Raw genomic sequence first — 20,117 nt, 5'->3', positions numbered from 1 at the left:
ACAAATTTGCAATTTATACAGTTTCGGCCAGACGAATGTGAGATTCCCCGTCAGCTACTGCATAATATTCATCGGTGTACTCTAGCAGCCAGTCCGCAAGAGTCGTTGATCAAGTTGTCTGAAAAGCACAAACAGGACTTTGTTTGAGAAATGACACCCATGACTCATCATCTGTGAATGTTCAAACAAAGTGCATATTTTGATCTTTTGTGAACAACCAACCATGGTAAGCATGGATTTCAACAAGTATGTGCGTTAAAGTATCAGTTCTTTTGTCTCAATGCGCCCTCAGAGCACCAGCACCTACGTTATAACCCTCTGAGGGACAGTTGGGTCCTAGTCTCAGCCCACCGCATGAAAAGACCATGGACCGGTCAGGTGGAAAAACCTCCAGAGGAATGTGTACCAAGATATGATCCATACAATCCACTATGTCCCGGAAACACACGTGCTAATGGAGAGGTAACAGCGAACAAAACACGCATTCACAATATAGTGGTACCTTGACTTATTAGTGAAGCAGCTTGTGAGTTTTGGAGATGTTCTAAAATTCTATTCAGTCGCTAATTTAAGATGCTGAATAATTTATAATGTCAAATGGTACGAACACAACCATATCTCTTTATCTCTTTTATCACACGCACGCATGCACATACACACATTTGGTCATCCACTGCTAATGAGACCAAATGAAATTTGTCTTTTTGTTGTGTTGTCTCCATAGAAAAATCCAGAATACAAGAGCACGTTTGTTTTTGAAAATGACTTTCCTGCCATCCAGCCAGGTTCTCCAGATCCTGGTAAATGGCTTTCATTAGCCTAATAAAAAGTTATTATTTCACACTAGGAAAGCAAATCTGTTGCTAATTTGTATTCATTTGCTGCTCTCGTACGGTTCGTCATCATAACGCACCACACTCATGAGGTGGAGGTGAATTTCAAATCCAAGTTGTTGGAATTTTTGCAATGTAATTACTGTCATACCATATCGTATGATTGACAACGAATTTTGTGCTCCTCAGCTTCCGATCAACATCCATTGTTTCAATCGAAAGCAGCCACAGGGGTGTGGTAAGAAAACATACTTATATTTGTTGTTAATGATCAGCTCTTTTTGTTGCTAAATACGGTTATCAATCAACAAATATTAGAATGTGTCTTTTTACACCAGTTCCAACATGCAGTGTCACTCAAAACAGAGCATCTTGGAAGACTTGGCAGAAGAGCATGACCTATTCATACAGATCTAGAATAGGTTCTCTTTGGACTGCCCGAGAGTAGAATAATAATGATTCCTCTTTTGAACCAATCATCATTAGACTTTGTGTATTGGAATTCAGGAAAAGTTAGAATCAGTGCACATTGTGTTCGACTTACTTTAACTTTCACCGGGTCACGCCCTTCATATATTATGCTGTTTTTCTCCTGGATGGAAACGTTTCCTAACCTGACAAGAAAAGTCAGCAACATTGACTCTGTGTTGAAAAAGAAATTACTTCTTAGCTGCGTGTAATGACTGCACGGTTTCATGTTAAACATGTCGAACAGGAAAGCCTCTCCCTTCCTGTCACTCACTCTCAGCACGGCGGCCTAATGAATAGTTCACAACCTGCTGAGTAAAACAAACATCTGCTAAGAAAGTTATTCTCAAACCCTGTTGTAGGTTTAAGATTAACGCATCATTCACAGATTGTACGGTGAAATCCATCTTTATTCACCGTGCGTAGCGCTTTTGCAGCAGCTGCAGTTGTAACCAAGCGCTTTACAGAATATTACCACTTTCATGAATAAATAATGATAACCTCCATCAGAAGTGTTTTTATTAGTACTTAGGATTGGAAAAAAATAATGGCAGTGGATGGCAATACACTTAAGGGTCCATTGAAGTGGTTGATGCACAACTGTGACGTTAAAATTAATTAATATAAGAGAAAACAATATTTGTGGAGCTGTCCACTCTAGTAACCGCTGTCCCTGAAAGGGTTAAACATAAAATAATGATACAACAGAACACATCACGAAAAATGACAATTGTAACAACTGTTTTGGTGTTCTTATCTGTTTATTCGATCTGCCTCTCAATGCACACGTTCACACATCCGTCTACACCCACACACTGGATAATGAGGCCAATTGTCTGAAACCGACTCTTGCCATGTTTTTGTATTCATGTGACGTTTCCTTCTCGGCGACGGGATTCTTTTTTTGGAGTTTTTTTGTCTTTTCGTTTTTACCATGCGCAGGCGTCTCTTTGCGCATAATGTTGTGGTGTTTTGCGAAGGGATCTTGAACTCAAAATTTGCGGGCCCCCGAGTGACATACAGGCAACCAATTACGGGAGCATTAGTTTGGGAATTTGTTATCCTAGAGGAAACAACAAGTCAACATGAGGGGCAACGTCCTCCTTTGATGCACGAAACCAATTACGGTACCATAAGGTAGCACAGAATAATTGCAATTTCTTCTCAAGGGTCTATGATTTGTTTCAAGTTCAGGAGGGATGTGGTAATTGGTTACATTCAATTTAGGTTGACTCCGGCGAGGAGTTATTGTCTGTGTAAGCTCCCAGCTTGCCAAAGATATCTTTTTCATCAGCAGAAGCCAATTTAGGAATGGAGGGGATGGCCGGGGTGGCACAAGGAAGCAAGTTTATTTGTAGCTCGGCGGCTTGACCATATGCTTCCTTCATCTGCGTCAAATTGACGGCTATCAGATGAGACATCTGGACTTGTGAGAAGAACCAAAACGTACTAGCACAAAGCATGGGTGTCAATTATAGGCAGCAATGTAGCTCACCTTCAGTATCACTTTATAGGTCAAACATACCGGGATAAGTCGGGCTGAAGCCTCTGTAGGGGGCGCTACAGACCCTTTTTTGTGCACATGTAACATCCTTAAAATATTAAATTTATTCGCCAAGCTTGCTGTGTGTGCCAAGTTTGGTGAGTTTTTGCTCATGTTTAGCCCCTCAAAAATGCGAATCATGACAGATAATAATATGAGTAAAAATTATAATTTGTCCAGAAACAATAAGGACCTTGCATCACTCTCTGCTTGGGCCTTAAAAAGGAAGTAAGGAAGTGTATACTGTGGTGACTTTTGGGACACCCAGCATATCAAAATAAATGGTCCAATAATGTTTTAGAATATCCTTTTTTTTTAATGACAGCAAACTATACGGAAGGCAGAAAAAAACCTCACTAGATTCTTTTTTTAAATATGTTTTTTTTCACAGAAAGATGCTGTTTATTTATACAGTTTGATCATGATCGACATTTTATCTCGTCATTCCAGTAAGGTCATGTGTTTCCATCCCTGGTCTGATGTCACCCTTCCTCTCATGAAAAAGGAAGAGGTTGTCACTGTGATTGACAAGTGGGCGGAGCTCATGGAAGAACTGGGCGCCACCTACCCATGGGTTCAGGTATGGGATGTATCGACTACTCACCCCAATCTTAAATTGTAACATAAGATAGAGAGACACACACGCACACACACACACACACACACACACACACACACACACACACACACACACACACATATATAAAGATGATATAAAGTATATAAAGTTGAGAATTTTACAATTTTACACCAGATACTGTATGTCATACTATTTCCTGAAAAGCTGTATTATATGTCCTGGTCTCGGGATATATAATAGTATGAAATAGAGTATCTGGTATATATATATTTTTTCAACTTTGTCAAATAAAACATAAGATATCCTTTATTTGTCCCACACTGGGGAAATGTACAGACCAAAACATGCACCTGTTATTACATTTTTATAGCATGTTAACAAAGATAGAACTCTAAATTGTCGACTTTTGTGTTAAATATTTTTTTCCTTTAGATCTTTGAAAATAAAGGAGCTATGATGGGTTGTTCCAATCCACATCCCCACTGTCAGGTAGAAAACGCAAACACTCATGGTATGGTACAGCACGTTTGACAAAGTTGTTTTCAATTCAATTCAAAATTCAAAGCTTATTGCTCAACACTCAGGCACCCATTTAAAAACAAATACTCCAGTTCAACAAATTTTCTTCGCTGGCTGTTCAATTACATTTAAAAAAATAGTATTTACAACAGAATTAATACCAGATATCAGCACACGCCATTTCTCATGTGCTGTCAATGTGTGAATGCTGCCAGTAGAGGGCAGTGTGTGACTTCAGGCTAATGTAATGGTTCTTTGCTGCTACGTCTGAAGCTAAAACTCCCCAATAAGTAGTAACAATGAAAATATAATACAAGTTTGGGATATATTTACTGTCCATTTTGGATTTGAATCAGAACAGTTTAAAAATAAATTGCATTTTTCGGGCATCATCATAATGTCATAATTCATTATTGACATGCTAATCAGTATAGTATTCTGATTCTGGGAAAAACCCACATGAACCATGTGGGATAAAGCCTTTATTATTCCCCCCCCTCACATGTTACAGATTATATCAAACTCTATAAAAGGAAATGTACAGTAAAAGCGGCACACTATTTGCAATGCAATTTGCCTTGTGAGAATATGTGCTCATCTTTGTCAGTCTCTTGCCGGTCATCTCGTCACATCTCCTTGAGTCAATAGTCTGCTACTGGATAGGCGCAAGATGGAGTGTCCACAGAAACGCAGCTGCACAAATACACCCACAGCCACAGATATTGGCGCACATGCGGATATAATAACATACACACACAAATTTAGGTTTTGTATGTGCATGCCTTTAATGTTAATGCTTCGGGCTTCTTTCAGTTTTTGTGATGGCATACCATAATTTGTGGATTTAAACACTGCAGCAGAATAATATCTGATAAAGAAGGGCCAACTCAAAATAATCATTATTTAATTACCAGAGGGAGCATTTTAATCATGTGTGCAATGCCAAAAAATATAAAGTCAAGCTCAAAAAGCTCATGAAAATGGGTAAAAGAGAACCATGAAGCAGACAACTAAAGTTCTCCGGGCACAATCAGTTAAATCCAGGAATAAGGTTTTATTTCACATTGCCTCGCACAAGTGAGAACGACAGTGACCCAAATACTAGATACAACACTGGTGGCACCTTTGAACACGACCCGACCACATACGTTTTGGCAGCCCTTGCTATGCCATTCATCTCTAATCATTCCAATGCCTGATTACAATGTTTGCCGATTTCGTCACATCTTCTTATTGACTTCCTGCATCATTTCTTTTTACACTTCCTTCAATATCACAGGTGTGGGCAAGCAGCTTCCTCCCAAATGAGCCAACTCTGTCCGATCGATGTCAGAAAGTGTTCTATGAAAAGTACCAAGAACCACTGCTGCTGCAATATGCCAAACAAGAAGTTGCTAAAAAGGTACTGCTCAATAACCTCAGTAGAGCGACACATCACTTTGAGAAATGGCCCTAATCATGTCTAACATTTGTCACTTACCTGAAATGTTGATTTTGTTTGTTTGGTTGTCCTGCTGTACGGTAGATTGAAGCATACATTGTTACATGCCCACTCACACTCCCCACTGGTGAGACGCTGCAGGTGGCAGAGGCAGGAAGTCCAAATATGGGCGAGCCCCTTAAATGAGGCCCTTTAGAACGTTTCAGAGGTCAGGTAACTAACAATCTTATGTTTTATTCAATAGCATGTCTTGCATTCTTTATGATTGGGCAATGTGGGACCATATTGATGCAGATTCTATTAGACCATGAGTGTCAAACTTGAGGCCTGGGGGCCTGATCCAGCCCATCATGTGGCCCGCCAAAGCAAATCATGGGTGACAACTTTCATAAACCTTGCTAAAATGTGTACCAAAATGTCAAATCATCATGTGTAATACATTATCTTCAGATTTTGCAATAGTTTTGTTCCGCTCTTCTCACACACACTTGAACAAGCCATTATAGCTTACTTGACTGAGCGTAAGCCATCAATTAATTTTTTTGTGTACATGCAATGAAGCGATGTGACAGCTCTTCGAGCTTCGAGGAAAGCCGTCACTGCATAGTGGCCCGCGACAAAAATTTGACACTCAACTCAATTTCAGGAGTTTGACACACCTGATATCAGTCAAATGACCTGGGCTCTAAAATAATTGTGTTTGTGTCACCAATCTCTATTCAGTGACATGCTCCATTTTGATAGATAGGTGGTTAGATTTTATTTATTTATTTTTGTAACATGCCTAGATCCTGCAATTAGTTTGGACAGGTGTGATACTAGCTTACCTGCCGAGTGCATGTCTGATGTTGCTCACCGTGGTCCCAAGGGACGCTCAGAGTCACAGGTTGTGGTCTGATTGCAGACCGAATGGAGTATGGATCCCACAAACGCAGACTCAGATAAATGGCGATGACAAAAAGGTTTATCAAGGTAAAGCGAGGGACCGACAAAGTATTCAACAAAAGAGGGAGCCAGAGAAATCGAACGATAACACAAAGCGCTTGCTAATTTCAAGAACATGAGAAAACAAATACAGGCTATACAATAAACGAAACCAAGTACAATACCAAGACTAAAATACTCAAACCTGAATGACTATGACGAGGAGGGCGACTATGAACGAGAGATAACAAAGCACATGGGCAAAGCGGTGATCAAGAGCCCTAGTCCGGCAAAGAAGATGGGTAGTCGGTGTCTTAAGTAGGCCACCCCAAGATTGCCTGATGCAGCACAGGTGCACTGCTGAAGGTGACGCCCCACACTCCAGGTGGTGCTGAAACACTCAAGGAACAAAACAAAGAAAGCAAAACATGACACAGAGAGTTTGTGTGGATGCTCAGACATATGGAAAAAGAGAGGGAACATTGATTAAAAAGCGTCACAAACCAAAAATTAATTGTTGATATTTAAAAAAATATATTTTTAGAGCTGTCAATTTTGCGCGTTTTTATTGGCATTAATTTAAATGTATTTTAACGGGATTACATTTTTTCTCGCGAGATTAACGCGGCACACGTCACAAGCGGATGTTACGTTGCCCTATAAATACACCAGAAACAAAACAAGCGCGCTGCAGAAGTCCACGCCCATGTCTGTTTTACCAGCCACGGCAGCTCGAGACACCAAAAACGGAAACTTGGAGTTTATGAATGGAAAGTTTACTTTTAAAAAGTTGCCAGATTGCGCTACTGACAAGACCAAAGTTACCTGTTCTTCTCTCTCTCTATATATAAAATCATACAGGTACACGATGAATGATGGAACCATTTTGTGTGGAAGGTTACAGTGTTCTGAGCTTCTCCGTGTTCATCTGACAGTGAGCGCTGTAGTGGTAGCGACCTAGCGAAAATAAAACGTCTCCAGTGTTGTCATCGAACCAAGTGTAGTCATCCGAAATGAGGTCTACACAAAACCGTAGAGAGACTTCCGCGCAAGAAGGACCAACACAATCAACATAGGCCGACTGTGTTAGGGGGAGTGAAACCCCCCTCTTTCAGAATGGTTTGCCCCAGCAGCACGGGGGAAGTGCTTGCGCTTGTTTGTACGGCCGTCAGTTTTGAATACAGCGCACAAAACGAACGCTGGTGTCCGATGTTTCGTTATTCTTCAACAAACATACAGAAACAGACTGCTGTGTTCAAAGCAAACTTGATAAAAACTAAGTATGCAACCATGGTTTAAATCCACTATAGGCTGAGTACTAGTTTACCTTAGATGTGCACTTTATAATGTTATATTGCCCTGTTTTGATTTCATAAAAAAAGCTGTTAAGGAGCTGTTGTGTGACAAAATATTTTTTTCACTGTTGTTGATGGACAGTAATATTGTGTGAAAGATTAAGTGTGAATAACTGCTCCAAGTGAAAAATGTTCATGTAAAATTGAAAATCGAAATTGTTATTTCAGTAAATATTTGCATTTGGCACATAGAAAGCCGATTCATGATTCCATGTTGATGCGAGCATTAAAATGGGGAAAAAAATAGGACAAAAAATGTAAAAGGAAATTCAGAAATGATAAAAAATGTGTAAGTAATCATGATTAATTTTTTAGTTCATTTGAGTTAATTATGACAGTTGCATTTTTAATTAAATACTTTAATCGTTTGACAGCTCTAATATATATATATAAATTCTGTTGGCAAGCACTTGCACACACTTCACCTAGATACTAACAACTTTTTCTCTCAAATGTATGCCCATTAAAACGACCACAAACCTATTCCAAAGTCCTTGTAGGGATTAAAAAAAAAAAAAGCATGATAAAACTGAATAAAAGAGCAAACCAAAATAATACCATCATAATGCCACTATTTAACTGAGGTATCACAGCAATTTCAATTACAAGGCAACCATATTTGTTTCCTTCCATGGTCGACATTGAGCACAACTGATGCTGCACATGGGCACCATTAAAAACACCAACTGATTAAAAAACATTTAATTTGATAGCAAAATGGCGTTTAACCCATTTTGAGAAGAGCCATTCATCATGGCACCAGACGCCCAAATGCAAAAAAACAATTTGCCTCATATTGTTGTAAGTGTTGAATCACGCTGCGAGACATTCTAAAGCCAATTTGCCAGACAAATTAGTTGGCTCGATCAAACTTCATCGCCGCAGTTAGAAAACCCAAGTATGGAAAGCAAGTGCTCTCACCATACATTTCTTGTAATTGTTCCGTGTGAAGCCCACTGCAGGGGACATTTTAGATGCCCACCCTTGATGCCATTTTTTAAACACTGCTGTTCAGTTAATTCCGTTTTTCACGGCCCTCTGAAAAGGGATCGTCGGCCAGCATGGACGGATCACTCTTTCTGTACTTTCTTGATACAATTATTTGGACATTTTGCAGCAAAAGTAGATGTAGATGAAATGAAAGTAGTTGCAGTATCAGAAGCAGGCAATAACCTAAAGCACACAAATGCAGAATATATCTTCATCATCAAGTTCGCAACGAAGGCTCTGAGGGTCCTGTTCACCTCATACAACTCATAGCATTCAGTGATCCATGTATGTGGCATTGAGTCATAGGCTTTCTTGTAATCAATCCAGGCTGTGCACAGGTGGGTACGTCGGGACCTGCAGTCTTGTGCGACTGTTCTGTCAACCAGGAGCTGATGTTTGGCTCCTCTGATATCTCTACCAATGCCCTTCTGTGCTTCGCTCATGTATTGATCCATGTGTCCACTTATCTTAGCCGCAATGATGCCTGACATGAGCTTCCATGTTGTGGAGAGACAGGTTATTGGCCGATAGTTGGATTGGACTGCACCCTTTGAGGGATCTTTCATGATAAGGATCGTTCGCCCTTCGGTTAGCCATTCTGGGTGAGTCCCATCCCTCAGCAGCTGGTTCATTTGTGCTGCTAGGCGTTCATGAAGTGCTGTGAGTCTCTTTAGCCAGTAGGTGTGGACCATGTCCGGGCCTGGTGCTGTCCAGTTCTTCATATCTGAGACTATTTCCTTTATGTCTGCCACTGTTGTGGTAATTGGGTTCTGTTCAGGGTGTCTGTGCTCCTCTCTCAGGGTGACCAGCCATTGTGCACTGCTGTTATGTGCAACCTCCTTCTACAATATGCCTTTCCAGTACCTTTCAGTTTCCAGTCTTGGTGGATCAGCTCTGTTGTTAGGACCCTGCAACTGAGCGTACACTTTCGCAGGTTGTGTTGCGAACAGCCTGTTTATTCGTCTGGCCTCATTCTCTTTCGTGTAACGCTTTAGGCGGCTGGACGAGGCTTGGAGCCTTTTTTTGGCAGTTTCGAGTGCTTCAGGTATGGTTATCTGGATGTACCTCTCAGGCATCGGCCTTTTCATCACACCTCTCTGAGCCTCCGTCAATTGACTCGCATCTTTCCGAGCCGCCTTGATCTTAGCCTCCAACCGTCTTTTTCATGGTCGGTAATGTATCTCATGGCTTCCATGGTTGCTCTTATAGCCAAGCATCTCAAGGATCACTGATGCTGAAGCGTATATCAGTTCATTTCCGTGATCATTACGGTAGGGATCGCCCTCAGTGCTGCATTCACACTTTCCATGAGACTTTCAGGTGGTACTTCACATAGCCGTTGTAATAGGTTTCTAGGTTTCCCAGCTTTCATTCTTGCCATGATCTTAGCTTTCATGTCGGTTGCTGCCTCGCTCAGCATTTCATTCATTGGGGCTGGCCTCCCAATCTCATCATCTGCATTCACTCTGGTATGAACTCCTCCTCTGATCTGGCAGACTGGAGCCCCTCACCATGGAACCTGCGTTGTACCTCATCAATCTCAAGTTGTGACAGCAGTTGCTGTTTGTGGATGTTGGAACACTGAGTTACTAGTTGTTTCGTGGTCACCCGTGACTGTGGGTTTCGAAGTAACCATTTAGCCCACATTCTCTGCATGTAACCTCTCTGACTATGCTTGCTTGAGTAGTAGCATTCCAACAGAGCCATGTTATTGCATCTTGCCCATCTCCGCTCCATTTTTCATCAAGGTGCTCTGGTTCCCCAGCACCTGACGCAGACCTTGTTTGGCCGGGCGACGTCTGAGCCGGCATGTCATTCATTTTATTGTCTCTCATCATTGTATGAGGTAGGCATTAGCGTGAAGGCTCTTGCCCAAGATGGTAATGGCGAACCAACCAGATATCGTGATCATAGATAAAGGGCAGAGGAAAGCCGTTGTAGTGGATGTAGCGGTCACAAGTGATGGAAACATCAGAAAAAAGGAACACGAGAAACTCGAGAAATACCAAGGGCTCAGAGAGGAGCTGGAGAGAGCCTGGAAGGTAAAGATGACAGTCGTGCCTGTGGTGGTCGGAGCACTCGGGGCAATGACCCCAAAACTAGATGAGTGGTTGCAACAGATCCCTGGAACAACGTCGGACATCTCAGTCGAGAAATGTGCAGTGCTGGGAACAGCAAGGATACTGCGCAGAACCCTCAAGTTTCCTGGCCTCTGGTAGAGGACTCGAGCTGAATGAGGGACAGACACCACCCGAGAGTGGGTGAGACGAGGATTTTTTAATTTTTTTTAAATGTATACAGTCCCTGATTGACTGTGTTCTTGAGATACAGCACAAACATTGCTGATTACTTCAGCGTTCATCCTTTCCCTATGAAATGCAAAGTTAACGGAGTGGTGGCTTGCTGACATGGTGATGCACTGCAGTTCCAAAACAACAATGGCGGAGCCACCCGGGTTTGCAACAGAAAAAAAAAACACAAGCAGCCAACACCTGCCCAAAAAGATGTTTGTGAGAAATGCAAACGACAAAAAAGTCACCGATGCAAAAGCACGGAGACTATGTTTATATGCAGACGTACTATATGCTCATGCATGCTTGACATTTTCAATGGTCACTTTCAACACCAGGTGGGTCAAACTTTTTTTTACAAAGAAAACACCTTTATTTCAACCTTGTAACAGGACTGTACTGTGTTATGGCTGCTTCATCATCGCCGTCGTGAGTCGTTATGAGTACAAATATTTTTATTTGTTGATATTTCTCTCTTAATATACTGTATGATACATTTTAACTGTGTTTGATCATTTAAAAAATGTGTTAAGACACCGTAAAAACATTTTTTAAAAAAACGTTCTGGAAATGATTATATAACTTGCCTAAGGTGTGTAAATTGAAGGAAACACAACTGTAACATTCGTTCATCGATTTTCTATATTGCTCATGAGAGTCACAGGTGACCTGGATCCTATCCCAGCTCAATCCCGATGATAGGCATGATAAACCCTGGACTGGTCGCCTCTCTATTGCAGGGCACTTATCGACAAACATCCATTCACACCTAAGGATTTGTTTTTAGTTTTCAATTACCGGTAACCCAAAAAGTGTGGTTTTGGAATGCTGTAGGTCCACTTTTGTTTTTTTTAATAAGACCAAGGTCCGATTCCATGCACGGGAATCATGGGTAGCAGGGCTATACAGTATGTCCATTTAGTATGGTAAAGCCAAGCTTATACAAATCAACACTCCTCACAACCAATCAATAATGGGGTGCATGAAAATAACAATTATTCACTTTGCCAGTACACAGCAAATAATGAGAGGTATTGTGTTGAGGCACAGGAACTCTTTTATTTTGTTGAGTTGTGCCTGCTTAATAATACAAATAGCCCTTTTAGGGAAATAAGACATTTTTACTTTAACTTTGTTAAACAGTAGTTTAGTAGCTGATCACCCTCCAGCTCCCGTTAGAAACATCGTGCTGCTGAAGGTGTGCCAGCAGAATGGTTGTGATACAGGAGGTGCTGCGGACTCTCCCAGAAACGAGGACCTAGTTTAGTTTAGTCGTAGATCCAGTAAACATAGTGCAAATGTGACATTATATATAATGCACAGTTACAGTCTTGTGAATATTAAAAAATGTACTTCATGTAATGCAGGCAGCGAATAATTCAAACGAACTAAGGCAGCAAAAACAGTAAGAGCAAAATCGTGTTCCAAACATTAACTCTTTTTTAAATATCAATTAGCTTGTGAGTAATAAGACAAAATGTGACTGTCAGACAGAGAACTGTCAGAGCAAACGGCAGATTTTAGAAAGTCCTGCCGAAATAAATCTGCACTCGACTGCGACTGTCAGCGTTGAACTGCCGCCATTGCTGTCAAAGTCGGACACATCTCCGAAATCGTTGGAGCAATTTTTGACATTTACACCATAACGTTACCGCCTAAAATAATCGTAAAACAAAATTTTGTGTAATAACAAGAGTAATATGTACCCCAAAAGCTTTCAAAGCGTCTGAAAGTTTTCTCCTCTGTTTTTGTTGGGGCTTGGCTCGAAATGCATCATGATTGGCTGCCCGAAGTCCACGTGTCTGTCGGACGTGCTCTCATTGGTGTACAATACCATCACGGATGAATAAATACTCAAAGGGCTTGCCAGGCAAGCCCTTTGAACCCTTTAAATACTCAAAGGGGGTTTGCCTGGGGAGCCCTTTGAGTATTTATTCCATATTGCCCACTAGTTCACTAGTATGCTAGCATGCTACCGTATGCTTCAAGCTAACGTGTTAGCGTGCACGCATGCATGCCGTATGTTTAAGCTGGCGTATGTTTTACCACTGTAAAACTGCGCCCATTGGTACAGTGCGGTCTGTCTATGTGTAAAATACAGAAATGTCACCCATTAATGAGACTGCTCCCAACCGTACGGTGCGTCGAATAGTCGTGAAAATACGGTAAGCCGCAAAACGCCCACTAGTTCACTAGTAAGATCATTTTGACGCTTACTAGTTGACATGTTAGCCGCAAAACGCCCACTAGTTCACTAGTAAGATCATTTTGACGCTTACTAGTGAACATGTAAGCCACAAAATGCTCACGAGTTCACTAGTAAGGTCATTTTGACGCTTACTAGTGAACATGTAAGCCACAAAACGCCCACTAGTTCACTAGTAAGATCATTTTGAGGCTTACTAGTTGACATGCAAGCCGCAAAACGCCCACCGGTTCACTCGTAAGATCATTTTGAGGCTTACTAGTTGACATGTAAGCCGCAAAACGCCCACTAGTTCACAAGTAAGAGCATTTCGAGGCTTACTAGTTGACATGTAAGCCACAAAACGCCCACTAGTTCACTAGTAAGATCATTTTGACGCTTACTAGTGAACATGTAAGGACATAAATGTGCCCACTAGTTAACTAGTAAGATCATTTTGACGCTTACTCGTGAACATGTAAGGCCATAAATGTGCCCACTAGTTCACTAGTAAGATCATTTTGACGCTTACTAGTGAACATGTAAGGCCATAAATGTGCCCACTTGTAGTGCTAGTGACATTACACTGTACTCGCATTACATGCAATACTATTGGCTGTACGTTTCAAAATAGTATCATCCCACCAGTCAGGGCTCATGATTTTGGAAATTCTGTGCCCACTTAGTTTTTTAGAACAACAATGGCGGACAGCGTCCTGAGACGTATTCGGCCAAGGTGCAGGGCAATAGAGAGTGCCTGTCGTCAAGGGTCTGCCGGTGAAAGTGAAGCACGCGCGATAAACATTTCAATTGCTAATTTAAGAAGAGTTAGTGACCAGTTTAGCGCTGATACTATTCAAAATTTGATTCAAAGTCTAATAGATCTCCGATCTGTCATCATTGCGGGACCCGCTCCAAATGGTGGATGTTTGTTCCCATGTGGCACATCGTTTGCACACAGGTAAAATGGCTAAGATTTTTTTGTCATTGCTTTTTTGTATGTATTTTTATTCAAACTACACACGGGTTTTACTGACGACTTGCTGTGACTTACCTTCTATCACCCTGTCAAACGTTGTTTTATACCAGTGGTTTTCCTGCAAATCAGTAGACTATTAAGTAACGCAATGGCTATACACTTTTAAGCATTAACTAGTGATCTTTTAGTTATTCAATTATAAGTTTGAATTATTTTTTTCTTGAGTAAAATGGTTAGAGAAAATAGCTGCTAGTGGTTTTGAAGCTGCATATACTTTTATGTACCAGTACATCTGTGTCTATATGCCTGTACTGTATACAATATATAAAAACACGTAGTGATTCATTTGCTTGAATTCCTTAATCCTTTAATTTCCATACTTTAGGTAGACGAGGAAGACCAGCACTTGACATTACAAGGGATCAAATTGAACTGCTCCTCACTCAGAGCTTTACAGTGAGAGCCATCACGGGGATGTTGGGTTGTTCCTCTTCATACCTGCATAAAAAAAAAGTGTTTTCAGATTTCAGCCAGAAATGGATTTACTCCCATTCATGATGTTGACCTGGAGGAGCATGTCAGAAGATTGCACAGCCAATTTCTCAGATCAGGTTCGGAAGCAAGTGTTCTGCTACATACTCTTGTCCTTTCATGTACATATCATTATATACATTGTGAAAGTGTACTTTCTTTATTGTGTTGTTTTATGAACCTGTTGCAGATGATGAGGGCATACCTGCGTGCTGATGGTATTGTAGTACAAAGAAAAAGAGTTTGAGAAATCCTCAACCGTATCGACCCAGCTGCTGCAGCCCAGAGATGGAGCCAGACTGTGGCTAGAAGAACATACTATGTGCCATTCCCCAATAGTTTATGGCACATAGATGGGCATATGCGTCTCATTCGGTAATAAGGGATCATCTTATATTTGTACTCGTGGGAGCATTAGAAAGCCATATTGTATGGACAGCACCGATTAAATTTAATTTTATCATTTGTATATCCAAGTTACACAAACTCCAAATTGCCTCCATGTAGTCTTAAGTGCACAGCAATATCATCTCTACCGAGATGATATTTCAAACAAGATATGAAACTTGATTGTTTTCTTGTATTTAATCATTATTCTTTTCATGTTTGTTTTTACAGGTGGGGGTTTGTGACACATGCTGGCATTGATGGGAATTCCAGGCAAATAACGTACCTCAACTGCAGCACAGACAACACAGCTTTGACAGTGTTGAAATATTTTGTCCAAGCCACCTGCCTGTATGGGTTACCCTCCAGAGTAAGGTCCGACCATGGTGGTGAAAACACTGGTTGCTCTTTTAATGAACCTACTGCAGGGACAAGAGCACGCAAGGCACATTACAGGCCAGTCTGTGCACAATCAACGTATCGAATGCCTTTGGTGGATGTTTTTCATCAGGTTGTGCACTACTTTTACAAGCTGTTTTATTCGTTTGAAGATCAACAAATACTGAACCCTGAAGATATCATTCACAAAATGGCACTACAGATTGTATACAAGCCAGAAATCGAAAAACGACAACCGCACTCCAACACAAATTTGGATGGAGGGCATGTTAGCCAACAGTGAGCAGGAAACAACAGCCCTCAACAATGTCTTTGGAGATTACCCTTACAGCCAAGAAAATCTCGAAGCTGGCTTGGCAAGACATGGCATACAGTTCAACCGGTTTCAAGCAAACAGTGAGGGTCTTGAACAACCAGTGACATAGCAACTTAACCTGAGCCCAGAGCACCTGCAATATATTCAAAATGCAATCAATGAAACAACAGACTTGAGGGAAAAATACCTGATGTGTGCAAGAACGATTCAAAATATTATTGAACAGAGATAAACACACCCCGACACCTTTATTGCCTGGGAGAGCATCTGCTGTAAGTCGTTCTCCTCTGTAACTCCTCTCGGCAGGTACACACACAACATGCAGGTAGACGCGTAGGGCAAACGTCGCATGCCCTCAGCCTGGTCATAAAAATCGATGCAGACGTTATCGCGGAAACCCAGGACAGGAACTTCATTTGCCCCAGTGATGAAGACGAGAAGGTCTTCAAATCTGATTTCAACAATTTTGTCTGCCATTGGACACAAAAAAAGTCAATCAAACATAACATCTGGACAGTATTTCACCATCTTCTCGTGTAACAAATTTAGGGTATATGAACATAATGTAAGGAAAAAGATTTGCATTTCATTAAAAGTTTCTAACAACCCTTTCTTGTGTCAATTACATTGTATTCAAGTGGCAAAACATCCGACTATAGCACTTTGATCAGTCCGTCAAAGTAGTGAAAATTTTAAGTGCCATTTTGTTTGTGTAAGGTATTTAATAATTTCTGCAACAAAGGCTTGATTAAGTTACCCTCAATCATATTCAAAACCATTTCCCAGCTTTAGATGGTATCCTCCTCTGTCTGCCGATTATTGGTTCCTCTGTCACTGTAATTATAAGTGAGAATGGCTTTGAAGGCTGCCTTTGACAGAGGTTCCTGCATGTTGGTGAACAGGGGCAAGAAAGCGATCCAGTTTTTCTTGACTAGGTCCCACAACTTTCCGTATGGATTCATTCCCTCCGTGAACAGGTGTATCATCTTGGCCGTTCTATAATGCAACAGTGAGAACATATGCAGAGTGTATTTGTCTGTAACAGTTTTGAATCCCTGATATACATTTGGAGTTTTTCATAAAACGCATAATTGGGCCCAAATTCATATGACTGAAGGGTATGTAGTCATGCACGAAAATAACAATTATTCACTTTGACAGTACACAGCAAATAATGAGAGGTATTGTATTGAGGCAGAGGAACTATTTTATTTTGTTAAGTTGTGCCTGCTTAATAATAGAAATAGCCCTTTTAGGGAAATAAGACATTTTTTACTTTAACTTTGTTAAACAGTAGTTGTCTTTTTTTCCCGTAATTTAACAAAAGCAAAACAAAATATTCATTTTACCAAAATAAATACTAAAAATGAAAACAAAAATTATTTTCATTTGTACAATTCCCCCTTTCACATCCCCTCTAAAATCATTGAAAAATATATCAGAAGATGATTTAAGAACCATTTTAAATACCGACACAAGGGAGCACAGGAATGTGCAGTGCTGTTCTTCCACTAAAGGTGAATGCAATGTCTGAGGCATGCAAATATTATTTGAGGACGCCATTGGGATGTTCATTTAACATGTTGCGGTGTTCTGCTGTTAAACAGCTGCAAAGATCCCCCGGTAGACGGGAGCAAAACTGCACACAATCGAAACGTCCCGCGATTTGTCTTGTCTAATTGTCTGTGTGTGGCTCTCCTGTGTTGAAGCTGTGAGCACACTGTGGCGTCGCGCATGCGTCTGTTTCCTGACACAATCATCCATTTTCAATGCGTGACGCTGATGTATGGGCACACCTTAAGTTCAGAGGAGCCAATCAGCGCATCGTTATCGCCGACATGCCCCCGTCTCCAGTTCGTCAAACCTTATACACACAGTCGCGCTGCTGCGTCCTCTGCAATACATCTGTTCGTGCACGCAAATAATACGACGGATAATTTTAACAAGCGATCGCGGTAATGCGCAGATTATACATTTTCTATTTTTGGACTATAAAGTAAAAATCACTTTATAATTTATTATTTTATACAATTTGGCGAGGGCCCGGACAGAGGAGGTCGGCGGTCCGGTCGTGGATCGCGGTCCGCCAGTTGAGGAAGAGGGCTCTATAGTATCCACACAGTGTTAATCGATCCAATTTTACAAGTGCAAAATCTCCAGGTACTCCGGTTTCCTCCCACATTCCAACAACATGAATGGCAGATTGATTAAACACTCTAAATTGTCCCTGGGTGTGAGTGCGGATGGTTCGTCCCTCTGTGCCTTGAAATTGGCTTGCAACCGGTTCAACTGCCCGAAGACTGCTGGGATAGACTCCAGCACCCCCCAACCGGCGACCCTTGTGAGGATAAAGCGGATCACCAAATGGATGGATGGATAATTAATACACAATTAGTATTGTGTGTGTTTTCTATTTTACTTTTGCCCTCCAGTGTGTGTGTGTGTGTGTGTGTGTGTATATATATATATATATATATATATATATATATATATATATATATATATATATATATATTAGAGCTGTCAAACGATTAAAATATGTAATCTAATTAAAAATGCAACTGTCATAATTAACTCAAATGAACTAAAAAATTAATCGTGATTACTCACACATTTTTTATCATTTCTGAATTTCCTTTTACATTTGTTGTCCTATTTTTTCCCCATTTTAATGCTCTCATCAACTTGGAATCATGAATCAGTTTTCTATGTGCCAAATGAAAATATTTACTGAAATAACAATTTCGATTTTCAATTTTACATGAACATTTTTCACTTGGTGCAGTTATTCACACATAATCTCTCACACAATATTACTGTCCATCAATAACGGTGAAAAAAATATTTTGTCACACAACAGCTGCTTTAACAGCTTTTTTAATGAAATCAAAACAGAGCAATATAACATTATAAAGTGCACATCTAAGGTAAACTAGTACTCAGCCTATAGTGGATTTAAACCATGGTTGCATACTTCGTTTTTCTCAAGTTTGCTTTCAACACAGCAGTCTGTTTCTGTATGTTTGTTAAAGAATAACGAGACACCGGACACAAGTGTTCATTATGTGCCGCTGTATTCGAAACTGCCGGCCGTACAAACAAGCACACGCACTTTCCCAGTGCTGCAGGGGCAAACCATTCTGAAATGTGGGGGGTTTCACTCCCCCTAACACAGTCAGGCTATGTTGATAGTGTTGGTCCTTCTTGCGCGGAAGTCTCTCTGCGGTTTTGTGTAGACCTCATTTCAAATGACTACACTTGGTTCGATGACAACACTGGAGACGTTTTACTTTCGCTAGGTCGCTACCACTGTAGCGCACTGTCACTGTCAGACGAACACAGAGAAGCTCCACCCGCTCTATTTATATGGACACGGAACGCTGTAACCTTCCACACAAAATAGTTCCAAACAAGTAACAATCGCGTCAGTGGCATACATCGTATACCTGTATGATACAGAGAGAGAGAAAAACAGATAACTTTGGTCTTGTCAGTGGAGCAATATGGCAACTATTTAAAGGTAAACTTTCCATTCATAAACTGTTAAAGTATCCGTTTTCGGTGTCTCGTGCTGCCGCAGCTGGCAAAACAGACATGGGCGTTTTGCCAGCCGATTGCTCCACTGACAAGACCAAAGTTGTCTGTTCTTCTCTCTCTCTGTATCATACAGGTATACGATGTATTCCACTGACACGATTGTTACTTGTTTGGAACTATTTTGTGTGGAAGGTTACAGTGTTCTGCGTCCATATAAATAGAGCGGGTGGAGCTTCACTGTGTTTGTCTGCCAGTGGTAGCGACCTAGCGAAAATAAAACGTCTCCAGTGTTGTCATTCGAAATGAGGTCGACACAAAAACTGTAGAGAGACTACAAGAAGGACAAACACAATCAACATAGCCTGACTGTGTTGGGGGGAGTGACACCCCCCCCGCCCCCTTTCAGAATGGTTTGCCCCAGCAGCACGGGGGAAGTGCTTGCGCTTGTTTGTATGGCCGACGGTTTTGAATACACCGGCACATAATGAACACTGGTGTCCGGTGTCTCGTTATTCTTTAACAAACATACAGAAACAGACTGCTGTGTTCAAAGTAAACTTGAGAAAAACGAAGTATGCAACCATGGTTTAAATCTACTATAGGCTGAGTACTAGTTTACCTTAGATGTGCACTTTATAATGTTATATTGCTCTGTTTTGATTTTATAAAAAAAAGTTGTTAAAGCAGCTGTTGTGTGACAAAATATTATTTTCACCGTTGTTGATGGACAGTAATATTGTGTGAGAGATTATGTGTGAATAACTGCTCCAAGTGAAAAATGTTTATGTAAAATTGAAAATCAAAATTGTTATTTCAGTAAAAATTTGCTTTTGGCACAT

The 20,117-nt window shown here is 40.8% G+C and overlaps 1 protein-coding gene across 1 annotated transcript in view; it reads left to right on the top strand.

Annotated features, from left to right (window-relative positions):
- galt (galactose-1-phosphate uridylyltransferase) overlaps nucleotides 1-20,117 on the top strand; it is a 29,871-nt gene that overhangs the window by 1,395 nt on the left and 8,359 nt on the right. Inside the window, exons 2-7 of the mRNA XM_052050298.1 lie at nucleotides 293-462; nucleotides 725-800; nucleotides 1,023-1,071; nucleotides 3,295-3,424; nucleotides 3,857-3,913; nucleotides 5,223-5,345. Coding sequence (XP_051906258.1) covers nucleotides 293-462; nucleotides 725-800; nucleotides 1,023-1,071; nucleotides 3,295-3,424; nucleotides 3,857-3,913; nucleotides 5,223-5,345 — 605 coding nt within the window. The remainder of the gene's footprint in view (nucleotides 1-292; nucleotides 463-724; nucleotides 801-1,022; nucleotides 1,072-3,294; nucleotides 3,425-3,856; nucleotides 3,914-5,222; nucleotides 5,346-20,117) is intronic.

The sequence above is a fragment of the Hippocampus zosterae genome, chromosome 18 (assembly GCF_025434085.1).
Source record: "Hippocampus zosterae strain Florida chromosome 18, ASM2543408v3, whole genome shotgun sequence".
Classification (NCBI taxonomy): domain Eukaryota; kingdom Metazoa; phylum Chordata; class Actinopteri; order Syngnathiformes; family Syngnathidae; genus Hippocampus; species Hippocampus zosterae.
The sequence above is the reverse complement of the archived record's forward strand: the minus strand, read 5'-3'. Positions and strand labels throughout refer to the sequence as shown.